The 23595-nt window shown below is 36.9% G+C and overlaps 1 protein-coding gene across 2 annotated transcripts in view; it reads left to right on the plus strand.

The window, feature by feature from the left end:
• TRMT44 (tRNA methyltransferase 44 homolog) overlaps window positions 1-23595 on the plus strand; it is a 55295-nt gene that overhangs the window by 19199 nt on the left and 12501 nt on the right. The window contains exons 4-10 of one of the 2 annotated variants that reach the window (XM_069070576.1): window positions 3246-3314; window positions 4682-4789; window positions 6478-6549; window positions 12469-12575; window positions 16448-16631; window positions 19210-19645; window positions 22824-22940. In XM_069070576.1, the coding sequence (XP_068926677.1) occupies window positions 3246-3314; window positions 4682-4789; window positions 6478-6549; window positions 12469-12575; window positions 16448-16631; window positions 19210-19645; window positions 22824-22940 (1093 nt within the window). The remainder of the gene's footprint in view (window positions 1-3245; window positions 3315-4681; window positions 4790-6477; window positions 6550-12468; window positions 12576-16447; window positions 16632-19209; window positions 19646-22823; window positions 22941-23595) is intronic. The other variant, XM_069070580.1, reaches the window with a different exon arrangement.

Here is a 23595-nt window from a genome sequence, read left to right on the forward strand (position 1 = left end):
TATATATATATATATATATATATATATATATATATATATATATATATTTCTATTCCCTTCAACTACTGAGAAAAGTTTCATAAGTTATAATTATTGTTTTTCCATGTAGGAATGTTAATAGTTCAACTTTGATAAGTTCCTTAAAATTTCTTTTCCTTGTTTACCTTCTCATGCTTCTCTTGCTTCTTGTATCTGAATGTCAAATTTTCTATTCAACTGTGGTTTTTTTCAGCAAGAATGCTTGAAAGTCCTCTATTCCACTGAATGACCATGTTTTCCCCTGAAACATGTGTAATGGGAATGCAGATTTGGAAGATCTTCCCTGCCCCTAGGCTAAAGTGCACCTGAAGCCTGGGGTGGGAGGCTTGTTTTTCAGTAGATACTTCTTGATTGGCCAGTGAGTCAATAAGGTTGTTACATTCTCTGAGCCAGGAGAAGGCTATATAAGCCCTGATGTGTAGCTTTATTTTGGGGGCTCACTTTGAGAAGTGTTCTGTGATTTGATCTGGATTCTGGGAAGCCGCTGTCCAGAGCCCCCCCGCTTTGAAAAATCCAGATGTTGAAAGCCAGATGTTGATTTGGTATGGATGTAATGGTTGGACAGTTTGGAAAGCTGTCTACTTGATCTGTTTCTGTCTTGATAATTCTGCCTGTATACTTTGAAGTTCGGGGTGCTGACCTTTTCCCCCTGAACAAGGTAAAGGATATACGTCTGACTGATTAAAGTAAGCTTGTTAACCCATTTTGAGTTGCTTACCTTTATCAAAGCAGATCCAAGAACTTGGGTGAGCAGCCACCCTGAGGACGCTTGGGGTGCTTGCTGCTACAACATGATACTTAGTTTTGCTGGGTAGGTGACTCTTGGTTTTAATCTCAGCTTCTTTGACCTGTGGAATATCATATTCCAAGCCCTTTGATCCATCAGTGTAGAAGCTGCCAGATCCTGGGTTATCCTGATTGTGTTTCCACAATATTCAAATTGTTTCTTCCTGGCTGCTTGTAATATTCTCTCCTTAATCTGGGAATTCCGGAACCTAGCTATAATATTCCTAGGAGTTTTCTTTTTGGGATCTTTTTCAGGAGGTGATCAGTGGATTCTTTTGACCTCTATTTTGCCTTCTGATTCTAAAACATCAGGGCAGTTTTCTTTGAGAACTTCCTGGAGGATGATTTCTAGGTTCTTACTTTGATCATGGCTTTCAGGTAGTCCAATAATTTTTAACTTATCTCTCCTGGATCTATTTTCCAGGTCAGTGGTTTTTCCCATGAGATATTTCACATTGTCTTCTATTCTTTCATTTGTTTGGATCTGTTTAACAGCATCTTGATTTCTCATAAAGTCATTAGCTTCCATTTGCTTCAATATAATTCTGAAGGAATTATGCTCTTTAGTGAGCTTTTGAGATTCTTTTTCCACCTGGCAAATTCAGCTTTTTAGGAGCCTCTTTTGCCATTTGAGTTAGTCTATTTTTCAAGGTGTGATTTTCCTCGGTCAGGCTGTTGACTTTCATTTTGTAATTTTCTTGCATTGTTGTCATTTCTCTTCCCAATTTTTCCTCCACTTCTCTTATCTGCTTCTTAAAGTCCTCTATGGCCTGTAACCAGCTCGTATTTTCCTTTGAAGCTTTTGGTGCAGGAGTTCTGACTTCACTGTCTTCCTCTTGTTCCATGCTTTGCTCCTTTTTGTCCCCAAAATAGGAGTCTAGTGTTGGAATGTTCTGTCTGCTTTGTTTCCTTTGCCTGGTCGTGTCGCCCCTCAGTCACTTGACTCCTGGGCTTTTTGCTACAGTAGGACTCTGCCACCAGACAGGGGAGCTTTTGTCCCAAACGCTGGGGTTTTCTCAGCTGCTGGAGGTATTAGATGGGTGCCCTCTCTGAGGTCTCCACATGCTCTGGCAAGTTGGACACACACCCCAGGACCTCCACCCTAGACTGCAATCCAGATCCAAACAGGTTAAAGCAAGATTGATTACTCCTCAGACTGGTGCTTGGTCCCCCTACACTCTGCAGTCCAGCAGCTGAAGCTGCCATGTGGCACTGGCTGGCTGTGCCGGCGTCTTAGTGGCTTCTCGCCCCGGGGGCAAAAGCCACGCACTCCCACTTACTGGGTCCCAAAGTTCAGACTTCACTGACCTCTCACTTTGTCCTTCACATCTATGTGTTGATAAATCTGGAAACTGTCACAGCTGCTGCTGATGTGGAGTCCCTCTGGCCGGCAGCTGGTCAGACCCACCCTAAGGAAGCATTTATTACCCAAACAAAATAGAGAAGATCATGGGAAGTAAAATAATTAATTTTGATTACATGAAATTAAAAGGCTTTTGTACAAATAAAATTAATGCAGCTAAAATTAGAAGGAAAACAGGAAACTGGGAAAATTTTTTACAGCTAATTTCTCTGATAAAGGTTTCATTTCTCAAGTATATAGGGGAAGTGTGCCAAAGTTATAAAAATAAGCCATTCCCTAATTGATAGTCAATGGATATGAACAGGCAGTTTTCAGAAGAAGAAATTAAAGCTATCGTCACATGAAACGATGCTCCAAATAACTATTGATTAGAGAAATGCCTATTAAAACAACTCTGAGATACCATCTCACATTCCTGTCAGATTGGCAGACATAATAGAAAAAGAAAATGACAGATGCTGGAGGGGAATGTGGAAAAATTGGGACACTGTTGATAGAGTGGTGAACTGATCCAACCATTCTGGAGAACAATTTGGAATTATGCCCAGAGGGCTATAAAATTTGTATGAAGTGATGCAAAGTGAAGTGAGTAGAACCAGGAGAACACTGTACACAGTAACAGTAATATTATAATGATGATCAGTTGTGAAAGACTTAGCTACTCTGATCAATACAATGATCCAAGACAATTCTAAAAGACTCACAATGAAAAATTCTATTCACCTTTAAAGAGAGATCTGATGAGCTTTGAATGCAGATGGAAGCATAACTTTTTTTTTGCTTTATTTTTGTTTTTTTTTTATCTGTTTTCTTTTGCAATATAACCAATATGAAAATATCTTTTGCGTGGTTTCACATATATAATCTATATCATATTGCTAGCCTTCTCAAGGAGGGGAGAGTGGCAGGAGTGAGGGAGAGAATTCAGAGCTCAAAATCTTAAAAAAATGATTATTAATTTTTTTTTACATGTAAATGGAAAATTCTTAATGAAATAAAAATTCCAAAAAAATAAAAATAAAAACGTTATTAAAATTTGTTATTTATATTTTTTCAGGTGTGGCCTGAAGTAACAGATCCTGAAAAGTTTGTATATGAAGATGTTGCTATTGCAACTTATCTGTTGGTAAGAACTTATTTAATGTAAGTGAATCCCAAGGAACCAAAAGCTACAATAGCTAATTTCTGCAAAAGTGAAGATGAATCATCAAACTTAACAATTAGGATTGGTTTACTATTTTTTTACTAGGCTAATTTTTTTTAACTTGGAATTTTGGTTGATGTAGAGCCATTAATCTGAATGAGTATGTCAAAATGTATCTGAATCTCTACAGGTGTGCTTTCTTTGAAATGTAAAATCTCTCACATTTGCACCAGGAGACTAAGGTCAGAGGATGGTTTTTTTATGTAGGGTCTTCAGAGCATGGCTTAATGGTATTTTACATTAACAGGTATCTAATGAATTTAGTGTAAACAGAAAGATATTCGATAATTGCTTATTTTCCATGCTATTACCACCAGAAGTTTGCAGTATGTATGTTTGCTTTTTACACTTAAAATTCAGATATTGAAATTTCCAGGTTAGCAGCTTGTGGAAAGAACTTTTGCCCTATATCCTTACTGTAGGCATTACCCCATAATCTTATATCTCATGCCTTTTCTTTTCTCCATATTCCTTTTTCCTTGGCAGTTTAGCCCCAAGTCACCTTTCCTCTTGCCTGCTTTGTCCTGCTCTTCCACCTTGCCTGCTTTGTCTTGATTTAAGAGTTCCCTTATACTTTTGAAAAATTATAGACATTAAAATTGAAATATGGTGGGAACTCATCCAATTCTTTGTCCACTATTGTCTTAGAAACTGCTGTAGCTCAATTCCTATCTTAAATGTGTTACATTGTTGGACTACTTATCCCAGACCAAAATGATGTTCATTTTGTAAATTTACCAAGAACTTCATTACAACATGTCTTTATTTTATATTAAATCATCTTTATTTTATATTAATACAGCCTTCTGTGTATCATTTATTATTCCTCAGGATATTAGAATTGCCTCACTTTCCAAAATATCCAGAGTTTTTCATTTCTTTGGCTGCCATCTCAAGATCTGAAATATAAAAGCCGGTGTCCCAATATTATGATTTTTGCAGCTGGCAGTGGTCTCAGGGTGCTGAGAAGGAGACGATGTTCATCTGAGTAAACAGTTTGAATAAAAATAAAGACATGGGAGTGAACGTGACATGTGTATTGGGAGATAAGGAGAGGTGAAGAAGTAGACCAACACGGCTGTGACAATTTTTATATTGTTGCTGAGTGGGTCATAAGGTTTTTCAGGGTGGGACAAGATTATAGTGGGCCTTAAAATGTATGCTGAGGAATTTAGACTATTTAAATCAGTCTTTCTCCTGTGTTCAGACAGATATTTTGTAGCTTAGAAATGATTTGACTTCTGGGGAGAGTTGATTAGAAACTATATTTTTCTCTTCTCTTTGCTTAGGTTCTTTGGGAAGAAGAAAGAGCTAAGAAAGGAATAATTGAAAAACAGTCCTTTGTCGACTTGGGATGTGGCAATGGTCTCCTTGTTCATATCTTAAGCAATGAAGGGGTAAAATACATTATTATTTTTAAAACTTGTTATTGTGTTTTTAATTATGTTTTATTATTATTTTTATTATAAAGAATCAAGCTCGGGGCGGCCAGGTAGCACAGCGAGTGAGAGCACCGGCTCCAGTGTTGGAATAACCTGGAGATCGAATCCCGGGCTCAGACACTTAGCACCCACCCAGAAACACCTGGCCGTGTATCCTTGAGCAAGTTACTTAACCTCAATTGCTTAGGGGCAGCCAGGTGGCTCAGCGAGTAAGAGCACTAGCTCCAGTGTTGGGATGACCTGGATCAAATCTGGGCTCAGATACTTAGCACCACACCCAGAAATAACTGGCCGTGTAACCTTGAGCAAGTTACTTAACCCCGATTGCTTTAAAAAAAAAAAGAATCAAGCTCAAGGTTCATTCATATTTGTTCCATTAATATAAGTATAAAGTAATTCTGGATTAATCTAACTATTGAGAAAGTGAAGGATGTAAGGCTCTTAAATGAGGGAACAGTTATTTAAATGACTTTTTTTAGGCAAACAAAAGTACATTGTATACTTCCCTCCCCTTCATTCCCTCCCCTTTTCCTTAGCTCTTTTCCCTTCTCTTCTCTCCCCTCCCTTCCTTCTTTCCTTTCTTTTTTCCTTCTTTCCTTCCATCCTTCTCTTTTTCCTTCCTTCTTTTCCTTCCTGGAGTTTTGACTGCTTACTTATTGCATACTTCCTGCTTACTTTTACTCTTGCTCTCAGAAACAGTACAAGACTCAACATTTATTGAATCAGTTTGATAGCCCACAACTAATTGGTTTGCTATTAACTTAAAATACTCTAATAAATAGATGACTAGATTTTGCAGTATAACATTTGTGAACAAAGGTAGAAGGTATATTTTAATGAGAAAGCATAGTACTAATTCATAACATATGAAAAGGCATTCAGCTCAAGTCTGGCAGAAGACTGTATGAGAATCATCAGCGTTAATTATTAGATGATTCTTATTTAGAATCTGATCAGCCAGGTGGTGATTTTTTTTCCTCATATCTACTCATCTTTATGAGGGCAGCAGGAAGGTATCTCAAACTTTGTTGATGGTGGTCATACCACACATGAAATAATCAGTTAGAGTACTCTTTTGGGTAGCTCATGTAGATATAGCCTCAGTCTTAGAGGACACTTTGTTTTCAGTACTTTAAGAAGTAAGTCAGGGGCAGCCAGGTAGCACAGCAAGTAAGAGCACCGGCTCCAGTGTCGGGATGACCTGGGGATAGAATCCCGGGCTCAGACACTTAGCACTCACCCAGAAACACTTGGCCATGTAACCTTGAGCAAGTTACTTAACCCCAATTGCTTAGGGGCAGCCAGGTGGCTCAGCAAGTAAGAGCACTGGCTGCAGTGTCAGGATGACCTGGGATCAAATCTGGGCTCAGATACTCAGCACCACACCCAGAAATAACTGGCCATATAACCTTGAGCAAGTTACTTAACCCTGATTGCTTAAAAAAAAAAAAAGTAAGTCAGTGTTGTGTCCCTTTCTCCTCAGTTTAGTTTGGTACTTATAATATAATATATTTAGTTTAGTACTTTTTAGGTTGTAGTACTTGGGTTTCCAGACATTTAGTATTTCCTTGCTAATTTAGTATTAATTTTATTCAGTCTTGCTATCAAACTAACCATTTCACTTGACAAATCAAATATTTCAGCATCCAGGTAGAGGGATTGATGTTCGAAGAAGAAAAATATGGAGCATGTATGGACCACAAACTCAATTAGAGGTACTTATATTTTTTATTTAAATTACTTTAGCTTTGATTGTCATTGTTTTAATTACTTACAGAAAATTAATGTATTTATAGTATAATGAGAAATACCCCCAGTGATAATCCTTATTGGTCAGCTCTTGGGTATTTAAGGATGAGAGAATAAAATTATAGATTCTTTTTGTAGCTTTCAGTGTGAATTGAAGAAATTGTTTCATGTCTCCTTTAGCTATATTTAACTACTATTCTGTGCATATATACAGAAAAATCATGGTCATATATTACTGAAATAATCATAGATTTAAACACTGACGTTTGATATGGCAGGAAATAAAGCCTTTGCAGTTTAGACTTCATTTAGAGGGTATCATGTTCCAAGTGAAGGAGAGGAAGTGTAAGTCACACTACTCTCTGCCCCCTGGTTATACCAGATTTGGAGTGTTCTGTCCAGTCCTATATTTTTTGATCAAACCTTGAAATCTTTGGTGGATTGAGAGGTTGGTCAGTGGGATGATAAGTGGTGCCACATGGTCAGACAGTTAACAAGCATTGATTAAGTCCATACTAAATGACTGGCACTCTACTAGGCATTGGAAATAGACATGAAAGGCAGAAACAGCACCTGTTCTCAAAGGGCTTGCAATCTTCTGGGGAGACAACATGTAAGCAGCTATACCCAAGCAAGATAGAGGCGGCAGAAATTGGAGATAGTCAATGAGGGCAGTCACTAGAGTTAGCATGAGGAAGCTAAGTCCTAATGTAATTACATGACTTTCCCAAGGTCTTACAGGTAGGAAGTAGCACAGCTGATAATCCAGTCCAGGTCTTCTGACTCTAAATCCATTTCTTTTTGAGTAAAGAAGCAATATGATATAGCAGAAAGAGAGTTGACCTTGGATATATAAGAGATCTGGGTCTGAATCCCACTTTAGACTCTTGAAGATTAGCTCCATGACCTTGGTTAAACCATTTAACCTCTGAACCTCAGTTTCCTAATTTGTAAGATGGGGATGTTGGATTAGATAACTTCAAATCCATTTCAACTCTAAATTATGATCTCATATTATTTATTATCATGCTACAGGGCCTCCCTTCCTGATCCCAGGGAGTAGCTGGGGTAAATCAGTGAGTTGGACAAGCTGGCATATATCCAATGTGCACTTTAGAAACCTGTTTCTGGCTTTAAAAGAGAAAAAAAAAACCAAGTCAGAAAAGGGCATTTTGATCCCTTGAAATCTCTCAGCCTCATATTCAGCCACTCAATTGAAGAATTTCTTTTCCACAACTAATTAAAATTTCATGCTCCACATTTTTTCTCATCTGTTTTTTCTTTATTGCCAGCTGAACTTTTAAGCCTTTCACCAAAAAAAAAAATTTTTTTTTTTACTTGATACCTTTTGTTTTTCCATTATTGGATATCCCCTTACCTATTTCCAACCTCTGCCTTCCTCACCCCAGATGAGGCTTTCTTTATAACAAAGGAAGACAGGCAAAAATCAACCAACACTGAAAATATGTTTGGTAGAATTTGCAAAGTTCTGCACCTTTCCCTTGCTTCCTTTCCTTTGAAAGGATTGAAGTGCATTTCCTCATCTCTTTGCTGGGGCCAAGATTGTTCATTAAGGTGACAGCTTTTAGCTTTGATTTAGTATTCTTTTCATTTACATTATTGTAGTCTTGTATACTTTCCTGTTTTAGCTGACTTCACACTGCATCAGTTACATGGGTCTTCCCAAATTTTCTTAGTTCCTCATATTTGTCTTTTCTTACATCAGAATAATATTCCATTGTATTCATATATCACAGTTTGTTCAAGCATTTTCCTCTTTGTTTTCATTTTTTTCCCTCCCACAACAAAAAGCAATAATATAAATATTTAAGATATATGGCACCTTTTATTTCTGTTTTTGACTTTCTGAGGGTATATGTTCAGCCAGTGGTATCTCTGACTCAAAGGATATAAAAATTTAGTTATTTATGGCATAATTCCAAATTATTTCCCAAAATGATTTAGCCACTTTATAGTTTCATCAACAATGTGTTAATAGCTTACCTGTCTTCCCCACAGCCTTTCCAGCATTGACTCTTTCCATATTTTGTTGCCTTTACCAATTTTCTGGGTTAGCCATTAAAAAAAAAAATCAAGCCTGCTTGCTATGCTCTAGAACAGAAAATAATTAAACTTCTATAATTGCTTTCCAATTTGGCAAAAAACACAGCATATGTACTTTGAGTTACAGTTATTTGTGTGTCCCATTTCCCATGTAGATAGTTAAGTCTGTGAGGTTAGGGACCTTATCTTCAGAGTTGTGTATCCTCTGTTACTTACCATAGCTAATACTTAGTAGATGTTGAGTTGAATTTAATTGAATTGAAAGTAGCCAAAAATAGATAATGTTTTATTTACTAGAGGATATTCATAGTAAATAATTTATTACCAGCCTTGGTTCTCTTGAAAATCATAAAATCTTATTCTTTAATGGAGCTAATTTTGAGTAAGGATTGTTTAATTCTTTGTACTTGTATTCTCAGCAGCTATTGTAGGGCCTGCTATGTAGTAGGGGATTAATAAATACTTGTTGATTAATTGCCAGAGGGAATTCCTGTTCAGCGAAGGATTGAACTGAAAGCATGGTCTTAGTCTCACAGACAGGGTCATCAAGTTCAGTTCCCTTACTGATTCATGAAACCCCTTTACAACATCCTTGACAAGTGGTCCCCTACATAACCGGCACCTGATAACTCCCAAACAGCCTTTTCCATTTTAGACCAGCTTGATTTGTTAGTACATTTTTCTAACACCAAGCCCAAGTCTAACTCTCTCTACAAGTGAATTAGCATAATGAAAAAATTTATATTTTAAGATGAAAGAAAACTTTCAAAAGACCTCTTTTTATCAGATCTCATTGTCAGCTAGAGGACAAGTTGCTGCTAGTAAGAAAAAAACACCTGGTTATAATAATGTCATTATGGAAACCACAAAAAAGAACCCTGATTTCATTTTTCTTCTTTGAGCAAAAAAGAAATAGGGATGTTGCAATTTGCTATATTCATTAGCTCTTTTATAGTTGTTTATGAGAGGAACAGGTGGGTTTTTGTTTTTCAGAAGTGCCATTAGACAAAATGACTATAAATTTGATCAGGGGTAATTATCTAAATGCAAATTATGGCTTTACTAATCCATGATGTTTTAAAGAGAAAAAAAAGCCAATGTTTTGAGAGAATAGTAAAGGAACAATAAATATTACAAATAATTTTGTTGCAGTCTTTTTATAATATAAATATGTAAGTGCACACAGACATATGATACATAAATTAGAGATAATGTTTGGCATTCAAAGCCCTTTATAACCTAGTTCCTGCCACCCTACCCCCAACCCTCCCCACACATACCTTTCTCGTCTTCTTGCACCTTTTCCTCTGTCTGCCATGTACTCTTTGATCTGGTAATACTAGCCTCCTGGCTGTTTCATGAACTAAACTCTCTAACTCCACAGTCTCTCTGTCCACCATGCCTGGATATTCTCCCTCCCCATCTCTGACTCCTGACTTCCCTGGTTTCCTTCAAGACCCAACTAAAGTTCCGTTTTCTACAAGAAACCTTTCCCAACCCCTCTTAATTCTAGGGACTTGCCTACAATTATTTCCTGTTTATCTTGTGTATAACTTATTTATATATATATTTGTTTGCTTTGTTGTCTCCTCCTTTAGATTGTGATCTCTTTGAGGGCAGGGACTCTCTCTTTATGTCTTTCTGTATCCATAGCACAGTGTCTGGTACATAGTAGGTTCTTAATAAATATTGACTAACTGACTAAACCTCATATTTTACAAGCATAGAAACTGAGGCCAAGGAAAGTGAATGTGAAAGAAATTATTATTAATAACTAATATCTTGGGGAGATTCAGAGGCTCTCCTCTTCTTCCAAATTCCTGATTTAAAAAAATTTAAGTCTTTTGAAGGACATTACTGATAAAGAGATTGCATTAACTGTCAGACCCCACCCAACCTTACAGGGAATTTAATAGGAGGTGAGGAAGCCCAAGTTTTCTTGGAGACAGATCCTTTAGTTTAGATAGCCCAAGGCTGGCAGTGGTCTCAGAGTTTCTCTATCCATGATGTCACTTGCAGCCCCTCATTGAAAACCTATTCTTTGAAGGGTATATAAACTGTGAGCCTTGTTGCCATAAGTGTCTTTGGTCTAAGAGACAACCATATGACCATTCTTTTATTAATAACTTACTGGCCTTATTAATAAAATTACACAGAAACTGTATCTTGAATCTTTTTAAATGTCAAAAATGATTTGCTCAGTCACACAGGTAGTATTTACACAGGTAGTAAGTAGCAGAGTCAGAATTTAAACCCTTGAAATTTGTCATTTTCTATACTTCATGTTGTCTTTCCTGACAGAATATAAGTTCCTTGAGAGCAGAGAATTTTTCATTTTTGTGGTTGATTCATTTTCTTTCTAAGAAGCCTCCTAATTTAATGGCAAACCATTAAGAGTACTTAGATAGTACCTTTATTTTATCTGTTCAGGAGTATATTTTTATGGTTTGGGATACCTTTTGTTTGGTTAAATACAGTGTGTTTATTAGAGACTTAAAATGAAGTTGTTATATAAAGAACTGTGACTATAGTTCGAGGCCCTAGATTTCAAATCTCAGCTCTACTACTTACTACTTGTATGACTTTGAGGAAGTCACTCAGCCTGTTCAGGCCTTGGTTCCTTCATCTGTCAAATCAGTGAGTTGGGCTATATGGTCTTAGAGGCCCCTTCCTGGTCAAAATCCTGGGATCCTGTGGCTTAACTAAGTGATGCCTTTCTGAAATAGAGTATATCTGTATGGAAGGTTTTCCTGATGATTTCTACTTAGAATTCGAAGACTTGTTGAAGGGAAAATATTTGAACAACTGAGTGGTAACATTGAATGACTCAACAATTGCAGCACAGTGGGCAGTCATGACTTCAGAAGACTGATGATGAAGCACCCACCTCTTAGGGGAGAGGTGATGAGCTAAAGGAGTAGCATGAGGCATCCCTTTCAACAAATGGCTCACATGCTGATTAGGTTTACTTAGCTGTACCTATGTATTAGGAGGGGGGGTTTTGTTGTGGGTTGAGAAATCATTGGGGCGTGCCATAGAATAAAAAAGGTCATTGACAAATTAATTTTTACAACCCCACAACTAATTAGTGCCACAAATATACTACTTTGGCATTGTCTGGTAAGTATATAAGGTTTTTGTAGTAGAGGGAAGTATGGTAGAGAACATGGAACTTGAACAGGTGGGTTTGTCCCTTTAAAGCCTGGATAGAGTAGGGCCTTCATAGAAATGTGCACTATGGTATTTTTACAGTATTCTTTTATTTTTTAATAAAGCAGCTTCACATAATGAAATTATCTGTTCTTGTTCTGTCTAGGTGCAGGGACTATTAAAGTACATCTATAATTTAATCCTTAGCCTCAACAAAACTAGGCTGGTAGGTCTGGTTTTTCTGACAGATAACTCAATATAGAAGGTGTTATTTCCTCTAATTACAGAAGTTGATCTTGAAAATAGAATATACAGCTCAGAATCTCAGCTGGTATTTAACTTTTTTTTTCTTATATAAAAATAATACATTTTTGGGGTGGCCAGATGGCACGGTGAGTAAGAGCACTGGCCCCGGTGTTGGGAGACCCGGGATCGGTTCCGGCCTCAGATACTTGGCACCCACACAAAAAATAACTGGCCGTGTAACCTTGAGCAAGTTACTTAACCCAATTGCTTTAAAAATAATAATAATAATAATAATACATTTTAATAGCAAAGTGGAGATCAGCTGTCAGAAAAATAATTTTCACTCCTTTGTATTTTTAAAACACAGATTGGACTTCTTTAGTTAACTGGAGATTTCTTTGAACACAAATTATACTTTGTTTCAGGAAGGTGCAGTCAGACCAAATGATAGTTACCTTTTCCCAGATGTTGATTGGTTAATTGGAAACCATTCAGATGAGCTTACTCCATGGATACCTGTGATTGCAGCAAGGTAATATCTGGTATAATAAATGGTGATAATGTTTTGAGATCTGAACTGTTACCATTTAGACAGTATTTTTATTTCTTTTTAATAAATTTAATTTTCAATAAATTTTTAAACATTTTTAATAAGTTTATATAGTCTTTTAAACACTTGTATAGTATTTTGTAAAGTGTTTTCCTTTTAACAACCTTATGAAATAAGTAGCACAAGTAGGGTTATCTACATTGATAGATAAGGAAGATGAAGGTCATGAAAAGACACTGGCCTGTATGAGTAGTATCTGAGCTGGGATCTGAGCCCAGTGTTCTTTGCACTGTGCCCCTCAGTTCAGCACACATTATTGACAACCTACTCTTTATAAGGCTTTGTGCTTGATACCGAGTGAGGACACCAATGAATAAACATGGTCCGTGCTGTGTTGAAATTAATCTTTTATCAGATAAAAAAATCATCTTGCTCTTATTTTGATTAATAAGTCCTCTCTCAAGGTGGGGGGAAATAAAAGGTAACATTCAAAAGAAAAAAAATGTCCAAATCTGAGGATTGCTGAGGTTCCTGTTTCTTTTTGACTGTTTTCATAGTTCCAAAGGAACCTTAAAGTCCATCTAGTCCAACTACCTTATCTTATGAATGAGACTGTTGAGCCCAAGAAAGGTCAAATGATTTACCCAAGGTGCCAGAGATTAAAGGAACAGTATTGGAATTCAAATTTAGGTTTCTTGACCACAAATTTAATGCTCTTTTCTCAATATTATAGTGCCTCATACTTAAAAAAACTCCTGCCCATCTTCACAACCACAAATTCTCTCTCTCTGAGATTACCTTCTGTGTATTCTGTATGTGTACCATACAATGTTGTCTCCCCTTCCATGTCAGGGACAATATTTTTGCACCTGACCCCAGCACTTAGCACAGTGCCTAGCATGTAGTAAGGACTTAATAAATGCTATTGACTAACTTACTAACAAGTTCACAAATGAACATTCTCTTACAGGGAAAATAAAAACAAGAAGCAGGCAAGTTGAAACAAGAACAGGGATCTAACAGCTCTCTTTAACATTGGGCAGAGAAGATGTGGCCATGTAGCTGTAACGCAGTACACATGGAGGAAGAGCATTGAGGACCAGGGGTGGAAAATGGCAGTGTCAGATTTTGAAGGGCCTCAAATCCCAGATAGAGGGAGTTTTAACTTTTCAGTGGACAATAGAAAACCAATGAAGATTCTTTTATAATAGTAAAGTAGTTTATTTGGACAGTTTAGGGCTTAAATATCATTTTAATTATAACTTCCTGTCTTCCCATCTCTCTTTCTCTTTCATTCCTCCTAAACCAATTTTTCATCATTCACTTGACATCCAGTCATTCTATCTCTTCTTGCTGCTCCAGTTTATAACCTTTGCTCAGGCATTACTTTTCTTCAGTCTTTTTTTTAAATTAATAAAATTTTTTATTAATAATAAACATAAAATTTTATGTTTATTTTTAGTTTATATCATTCATTTCCACAAGATTTTGAGTTACAAATTTTCTCCCCATCTTTTGCTACCCACCACCCCAAAACAGTGATCCCACTGTATACCCCCTCCCCCAATCTGCTCTCTCCTATATCCTCCTCCATCCTCCCTCTGACTTTCCAATAGTGCAAGATGATCTCCATACCCCAGTGTCTATATATCTTATTTCCCAGTTGCGTGCAAAAAAAATTAATAATAATAATAATTTTTTGAACAGTTGATTTTAAAACTTTGAATTCCAGATTTTTTCTCTTCCTCCCTCGTCACCTACCCTTACTGGGAACATAAGCAATTCACTATAGGTTGTACATGTGTAGTTATGCAAAACATTTCTATAGTAGATATACTGTGAAAGAATGACGATATTTCCCCCCATCCTATCCCACCCCCCACTTGTTCTATTCTCTACTTTGACCCTTTCCCTTTTCAAAAGTGTGTGCTTCTAACTACCCTCCCCTCCATCATTCCCCCTTTCATCCCCTTTCCCCCTACTCTCCTGTAGGGCAAGATACCCTATTTAGTGTGTATGTCATTCCCTCCCTAAGCCAAATTCAATGAGAGTAAGGTTGACCCATTCCCTTTTGCCTTCTTGTTCTCCCTCCCCATTGTAACAGTTATTCCTTGACCCTTTTATATGAGATTTATCCTATGCTGTCTCTCCCTATCTCCTCTCATTATATTCCTCTCTCACCTTTCAATTTCACCTTTTAAATATCATCCCTTCCTAATCAAATGATCCTGTGCCCTCTTTCTATGTATACCTGTACACATATATACACACACTCATATATCTATTCATATTCCCATATACCCTCCTATATAGACATATATATATATTTATATTCCCTTAAATTATCCTCCTACTGAGAAAAGTTTCATAAGTTACAATTATCATTTTTCCATGTAGTCATACCTTCTCATGCTTCTCTTGCTTCTTGTATTTGAATGTCACATTTTCTATTCAACTCTAGCTTTTTCATCAAGAATGCTTGAAAGTCCTCTATTTCATTGAATGACCATATTTTCCCCTGAAACATTATACTCAGTTTTGCTGGGTAGGCGACTCTTGGTTTTCATCCTAGCTCCTTTGACCTCCCAAATATCATATTCTAAGCCTTTTATCCCTTAATGCAGAAGCTGCTAGATCCTGTGCTATCCTGATTGTGTTTCCACAATACTAGAATTGTTTCTTCTTGGCTGCTTGTAATATGTTCTCCTTGATCTGAGAACTCCAAAACCTGGCTATAGTATTCCTAGGAGTTTTCTTTTTGGATTCTTTTTCAAGATGTGATCAGTGAATTCTTTCAATTTCTATTTTGCCCTCTGGTTCTAAAACATCAGGGGAATTTTCCTTGAGAATTTCTTGAAGGATTATTTCTAGGTTCTTTTTTTGATCAGGCTTTCAGGTAGTCCAATAATTTTTAAATTCTATCTCCTGGATCTATTTTCTAGGTCAGTGGTTTTTCCAATGAGATATTTCACTTCTATTTTTTCATTTGTTTGGATCTGTTTCATAGTATCTTGATTTCTCAATAAAGTCATTAGTTTCCATTTGCTCCAGTCTAATTCTGAAGGAATGATTCTCTTCAGTGAGCTTTTGAAATTCTTTTTCTATTTGGCAACTTTGGTTTTTTAAGGCGTTCTTCTCCTCATTGGCTTTTTGGGCCTCTTTTGCCATTTGAGTTAATCTATTTTTTGAGGTGTTATTTTCTTCAGTCATGTTGTTGACTCTCTTTATTTTTCTTGCATGATTTTCTTGCATCATTCTCATTTCTCTTCCCACTTTCTCCTCCACTTCTCTTACTTGATTTTCAGAATCCTTCTTGACCTCCTCCATGACCTGTAACCAATTCATATTTTTTCTTCCTTGATTTCCTCATTGATATTTATGAAATTTCATAATATGGTATTTATGATATGATAATGTTATTTTCCTCCTTGGATAGCACTGCAGTTATTACTTATTTTATATACTTATTTTGTATTATAGTTTATAATCTATCAGTAGGATTTAATACACATGCACATATCTCCCTACTACAGTCAGATCATAGTAGTTCACAAGGGCAGAGACTGTGTCTTATATAAAATTTGTGTTAAACACCTGTGTGGCTTCTCAGTATACTAGACAACTCATTGACACTATAGTTTGCCCAACAGTTGTTCATCTGCATTGGTGGAAGGAGTTTCCTCACAGGAAGTCCCTTATATCAGTGAAATCGTAGTTCTGGACAAAATCAATTGTGCTCAGCACAAAGTTGGTGTTTAATATTTATTGAATTGAAAAGATGTGTAGTCTTACTGAATTTTATTAGGTTTATCTGTAATTTTTAATTTATAAATCTCTGCTAATTACTTTTATAGGTCATCATATAGTTGCTGTTACTTTGTCCTGCCATGTTGTTTCTTCGATTTTGCTGGAAAATATAGCCGAAGGCAGAGTAAGAAGACCCAGTATAGGGAATACCTTGATTTTATTAAAGAAGTGGGGTTCACCTGTGGGTTCCATGTTGAGGAAGACTGCCTTCGAATCCCTTCAACAAAAAGAGTAAGTTTTGATCCTTCTTGATTTTAGAGTTGTGTAGCAATTTAGATTGGAAGTTAAGAACTATCACATAATCTAAATTGGCACAATGATATTTCAAGTTGTTTTTGAAATAAATTAATATTCATCAAAGTTAGCGATCTCATCAACTATATCCTCAGATTGTATTTATTAAGAGGTTACTCATAGACCCAGACACAGTTTGGCTTTGCCTATAAGAGTAGAGCTTCTTGATTCAGAAGGGACAATGTGGGGGTACTGATATCTATTCTCTTCCCAAGACCTTTAATAATTATGAAAGGAGGCTTTTATGGGAGTCTCCAAAGTGAAAACATCGATTGCCCTGATTTGGAATTTGTGATAATTTTACTAGGACTGCACTAGTGATGAAGAATGATTTTATTAAAGCAAATATCGTGTTACTAAGATAGCAGAGAAAATATTTCTCTATGGGAGCACATTTTTCATACAATTCAATTGTATATGTTTGTATACAATTAATAGATCACAAGTTAATCTTCTTGTTCAAGTCAGATTTAATAGGATCTCAACTCAACAGCATGTAAGTAGCATTAAAATAAGCCCTGAGTGGCTGTGTGTACAGACGTACCTCTCCGTGTGCAGTAGTTATATTCCCACAGATTTGTAGATCAATTTTTTGATAAATCGAATTGTATTTAAAATATATGGCTCATATTTAATATGTATCAGGGATGTTTTCCATTTAAATAAAAACTTTATTGAATCCTTTTCTAAGTTTGATCATCACCTTTAGTTTCCCTCTTTGTAAATATTCATTTAGTTTATTTACCTAAAATAAGATGTCTTCTAAAAAGTTCTCTAGCTCAGTTTTACCTCCCCTTCCCTTAATTAATGAGATACTGATATAGTTTTAATTTTGTATTTTTTAACTTGTGACCTAATGAAATGTGATGTTTCTGTTTTGTAAATTTTAGAAGTTTAAAAATAGAAGAAAGATGGGCTGAGGAAAGCTTCTGGGTCTTGGTAGATTTAGTAGTGTTCATTTTTATAGGATTAAATAAAATTCTGCAGACCAAGGGAGTCTCCTAGCCATTGTCTGAGTTGGCAGTCACTGCTGTGCTCGTCTGTACTTGCAACTTCAGATGAGTTCTCATGGAGGGGGTGGTAGCTGACAGTTCTTTGTTTCTTCTGTACCCTTAGTTTTATTCATCAGGGCAATGGTACCTTTCCCTGGCCACCATTCTCCAACTCTGTTGTCTCCCAGACCAGGGCTGGGGAACGAGATTTGTTCTGTGAAGTTTGGATTCGTTCAAAGGGCCTAGAGGACCATATGTGACCTCACTGCAGGTTCCCCACACCTCTTCCAGATTCTTTGAGTTCAGAGACTATCTCTTCTTTTTTATTTGTTTCCCCAACATTTAACAAAGTGCTTGGCACATAACAAATGGCTTTTCATCGATTTACTTTTTTAATTGTTCATTCCTTCATTTATAGACCTTTTTAGGAACTGAATTGTGAATTAAGGTATAGTAAGATGTGTTTCTTTTAAACAATGACATCTGAACCTAAGCACAAATTTCATGTTATGCTTTCCAGAGTGGTCACTGTAACATGGTCCACTTACTCCAGCAATGCTGATAAGTGATTCATACATTTTGGAACTTCTCTTTGGGAATTTCCTTCAGAGCCTTCACCTTCTTTTGAACATCCATAGTGTTGGCAGAATTTTGCTTGTTAGATAGAGGTAGATTTGACTTTTGAAAACAGCAAAAATCCATTACATTATCAAAGAATTTCAGAGTTGGAAGAACTTCAGTGACTATCTAGTTCAACCTCTACCTGAGAGAATCCCCTCTCTAACTTTCCTTATAAAGTGATGAACCTGATTTTCTTGGATTTTTTTTTTTTTACTGGCTCTGGAAGCTATTCAGAGGGAACACATTTGGTAGCAGTATTGGATTAAATGCACAACTTTTGAAAGTGACCACTTTGAAGAACAATACTCAGTCTAGTTTATACAATGTATTGTATGAGGAGAATGGGATGCTTAAAATCAGCTATGTTTGTTCAGACATCAGTCTTAACTGCCTCATAGTCATACCTGATTTTATTTCAACTCTTTTATTCTCCTGGTTAACTCATTCATGACTCAAGTATTTAAGTGCTTACTCTGGGCCTTGTACTATGCTAAGCCCTGGACTCACTCTCAAGATCTTTATGCCTTTAAGAAGGAGATCTTTATTGAAAGTTGTGCAAACAGACTGATTTAAATCAATATGAATCCTGTGCTTATTACATTGGTGCATAGTCTGGTACACGTATAGAGAAAAATCACCTTCTCTCAAGGATGGTGTGCAGAAGGAATCTGTGCGAGGAGCCCTGGGGCTGACGCAGCACACCTCGGCTGGAAGCTGGCTGACCTGCTTACTGACCTCGGGCAGGCTGCTTCATCTCTCTGAAAGTCAGTTTTCCTTATCTGTAATGTGTGAGGCACCTACTTGGACTAGATGAGCCTTAAGTTCTTTTTGAATGCTAAATCCTACAGGTCCATGTTATGCTAGCATAACCAATCAGTTATTTTACTTTTTTGTAAATTTAGGTTTGCCTCATTGGAAAATCCAGATCATATCCAGCTACTGAAGAAGCTTTAGTTGATAAGCAGAGAACACAGTATATTGAGAATAGGCAGTGCTGTACTGGGATTCCCCATAGTGAAGACTCTCCTCATTCCTCTTCAGGCAGCACAATAGAAACTAATGATTGTGATCGTCATCCATATTTAAGCTGTCTCAGTGGCGAGCCTCCCCAAGGTCATTTGCCTGAAAATGAAAGGAAGGTTCCTCAGGAAGATGGAATCTGGATAAATGGATTTCAGCCTAGAGACAAAATCGAACAAGTTAGGAACTGTGCTTCTCTCCCTCGGGACTTCGTTGATCACATAGTTTTGAAAGTGGCTAATTTGTTGTTGAATGGAAAGCAGCAGAACCTCAAAGAACAAGCCTTTGAAGGAAGCTCAAAAACCTGGAATCGAGGAGGTAAACAGTCTTAACCCCATTTCTAGGATATATGCTAAGATTCTTTGATAGAAATTTATTTCTCCTGTTTTTTTTTATTTATGAAATTAAAAAGAAACTCGTGGTAACTGGCCAAAGAAGTGTTCTCTAGAAAGTTTTTCATATGGTATGTGTTAATGTAATCCCTGCATGATTAAAATTCAAGTCTTTAACTCTTCCAGAAAAAGAATGACTTCAAACTTAGGCCCCAGAATTACACAATACCAAACCATAGAGGTTAAATAAATGAATATCAGTTGCTGTATTCAGTGTGATATAGTGGAAAAGGCTCTGAATTTAGAGTCAGGGGACCAGAATCTGAATCCTGGCTCTGCCACTAAACTATTAATGTGACCTCAGGCAGCTCCCATCACCTCGATGCTCTTAAGTTTCCTCATATATAAAACAAGAACTTTGGACTAGGTCTTTTACAGAGCTAACTCCTGTGCTCCTGTGACCTGATGCCAGTCAAAGAAATGAAGATGCTATCTGGCATGTATGTATAGCACTGAAGGGTTTCTGCACTGAAGTGTCCACTCACATTAATGACTTCCCTGAGCACTGCTGTGAATTTTAAAAGTTCTAATATCTCTAGGGAAAAAAAGTTATTTTTATGATAAACTATTGTCTTATTTGTTCAGCTTGTTGTCTGCTTTCACACACACACACACACACACCCCATCCATCATATGCATATGTTTACTATGTGTCAGGCACTGTGCTAAGTTCTGGGAATACAAATACAAGTAAAAAGATAGTTCCTGCCCCGAGGAGCTTATATTCTAACATTCTAATGGAGTAAGACAAAACAGAAGTAGGAAGACCTCACTCCCTAGTAGAGAAAAAGGTGCCCTGAGTGGTGAAGGGATCTGTCATTGTGAGAAGGGTATAGGGAAGGACTATGTTCCAGTGTGAGGAAGCTCCCATGTGGCAGGAAGTTCCCAGGTGACACTGCAATAAGAGGCCCAGTGATGCTTGCATACTTTGGCACAATAACAAGTTAGCAGCTAATGCAGCCACAATCTGATCTGTTTTCTATCTGGTTTCTTATAATTTTCATTGAGTTAGATATTTTGCATGATTTAGTTCTCCTTGCTTTGTATTACTTTATTACTTCTTTCTCATATAATTTTACATTCCTGTTATTTGTGTAACTTACACTGGCATAAAAGTACTGAATTACATGAAGAGAAAATCCTATTTACTGTCATTATGGGACAAGGAACAAGACAGTCAGAGTTCTGTGCATTCAGTGATCTGGTTTCTTGTAGAATGTAGTAGCTCCTGAACTGTCAACACACTTTAAAATATTGAAACCTCCTCAGGCTGCTAAATAAGGACCCTTTTCTGCCTGTTTACCAGATGGAATAGAAGGCAGTGAGGAGCAAGAAAAGCAGAGTGGAGACCTTTTCTTTTTCCAGAGGAAAGAGCCAGAAACTTGTCACTATTACTCAGGTTGCAAAGCAGATGGAAAAAAAATCCCCCAAGACTCTTCTTCCGAGCTAGGTCCTCCCTCATTACTGCCAGGTTAGAAGCCTCGGATTGTGTCCTGAAAACACCATCTCTGCTCCTGTCTTGTAAGCCATTTTATCCTATAAAAAAAAAAAATTACCTTAAATAACTGCTCTTTTAGACTGAGAAGGTTAACAAGAAATGTGAACTTACTTGAAACCAGAAAATAGAATTTCTTTGTAGCTAAGACAGTAAACCCAAGAAGGGTAAGGTTTTTGTTTGGTTTTGTTGTGTTGTTAAAAATTATATTTTCACTGTTTATGTTGGTATTGATGAGGCCAAAATATTTGTGAGCTTTTCTTCTTTATAGCCACAAACACACCCTTCAACTCAGTCATCTATTTAACTGGATAGATGGTTAAAAAAAGCAGTTTTTTGAGCACTTCGTGTATGCTGGGAACTGTGTTAAGTACATGATATACAAATAGAAGTAGAAAGAAAGTCAGTGCCTCCCTCGAGGAGCTTATATTCTAATGGGAGAAGGAAACTGAAAAAGGAGGTAGGGAGGAAAGGCCTAGTAGAGGATAGGCGATCTTGGTTACAAAAGACCCTGAGGGAGGGGAGGTATAGATGGAGCAGCACCATTTCTGTTCCCCTTCCTTTCTTCCCATTCCCTCATTATTGGTAAAATACCTTATCTAGAATTTTATGTGGATCCCTCCTTTGCCCTTTGCCATACTGTTTGGTGTGATTTCTTCTGTAATGGATGATACGATCTTTGAAGCCAAAGCCAGATTCTGTTATTTGTCATTTTTATATTCTTCAGTGGCTTATACATAATAGGCACTTAATAAATTTGCATCAGATTGTGGAATTGAATGCTCTGTTGATAGAGATTCAGTAGGGAGAGTTAATGTGATAGATGCAGTGAGAAGTTGCTGAGCTCAGAGACAATAAATTGGGTTTCTGCCACTCACAGTGATTTTGGATGAGTCACTTTACTTTCCTAAGCCTCAGTTCTCTCATTAATGACATGAGGTTTCTGAATCATCTGATCTCTAGTGTGCCTTATGTCTCTGAAATTGTATACTTAATGAACTTCATTTGCCTCACTTATAAAATGGAGCTAGTACTTTAGCTTACTGCTTACTTGGGCTGTTGGGAGGATCAAATGCAGTGATAATGAACATGAAGGTGGCCATACAGAATTTAGACGTGAAGGAGACCTGAGAGATCATTTTGTCCAATCCCTGTTTCAAAAGTGGAGAGATTGAGGTCCCTAAAGCAGAAGTCATTGTCCAGGGTCACACAGTAGAGTTGAGATCCTGACTCAGCTATTCACATGTCAGATCTAGGGCTCTATAATCTGTATCAGATTATATCAGGAAATATTTTGAAAAATTCAAGTTCTGTACAGTTTTAAATTTAGAATCATCATTACAATCATTAGCATCAGATGTGAAGAATTGGACTCTTACCTGTGGTTATATTTTCTGAATTATTTTTCAATAATTTCTTTGTTTTATTGTGGGTGTTAAACTAGGGTGAAGGGAACCAGACAAGTGTCCAAACTATGTGGCAAATGGCAAAACTAAATGTATTTTCCTGTGCTGAATACTTAACTAGGTCTGTTCTTTCTATAGGTTCCTGAAAGTATCCTGTTTTGGGGAAGAAATCTTATATTTTGTTTGTTTTTCCCCCTCAACAGGAAGCCTTTCCTTGGCAGAAGTAGCAAATCAGTTAGATAGAGAAACTCTACAAAGATTAAAAAGAGAATGCGGAGGCCTCCAAACCCTGCTTAAGAACAGTCATCAGGTATTTGAAGGTAATGATATGTGTGCCGTTTAAATTATGCCTTTTCAGTTAAAACATTTTAGAAAATAAACTACCAGCTATGTGACTATAGGCAAGCCATTTAGCCTTTCTAACTTACTAGAATGGTCCCTACATTTTATTTCCTAATGGTACCATATTGGGAAAGAAACCATGTTAGTGCAAAGTAAACAAACAAATAAAGCATGCTAGTTCTGCCCTCTGGATTAGGGGGAACCAATTCAGTTGCTTCTAAATGAACAGCTTCCAACTCTTTGAAGACAACAGTCGAGAGCCTACATAACTTTTTGCTCTAGTCTAAATACTCCCAGTTTCTTTAATCAATCCTATGGACATACACATGGAAGCTTTATAATGTCCATTCCAAACACTTCAGGTGTGTTCTGCCCTGATAGACAGTGCAACTATTACATCCCTCCCTTTGAACATTCAGTTTTTATTAATTCAGCCCAAGGTCTCACAAAAGTCCTGCTCTAATGTCTCATCATGCTTTCAAGGTGACTTTCATTTCTTGAAAGATATGCTAATGGAGGACAAAGTCTGTGTAATTCTTTAAAGCTAGAAAGGGGACAGACTGTCTTTCTAGCATCCAAAGACCATCTAGTTAAGTTAGAAGAAAGGTATTTCTCACCAGAATACTGACCCAC

The sequence above is a fragment of the Petaurus breviceps genome, unplaced genomic scaffold (assembly GCF_028583685.1).
Source record: "Petaurus breviceps papuanus isolate PSGF00001 unplaced genomic scaffold, PetGlider_PUasm1.0 140, whole genome shotgun sequence".
NCBI lineage: Eukaryota > Metazoa > Chordata > Mammalia > Diprotodontia > Petauridae > Petaurus > Petaurus breviceps.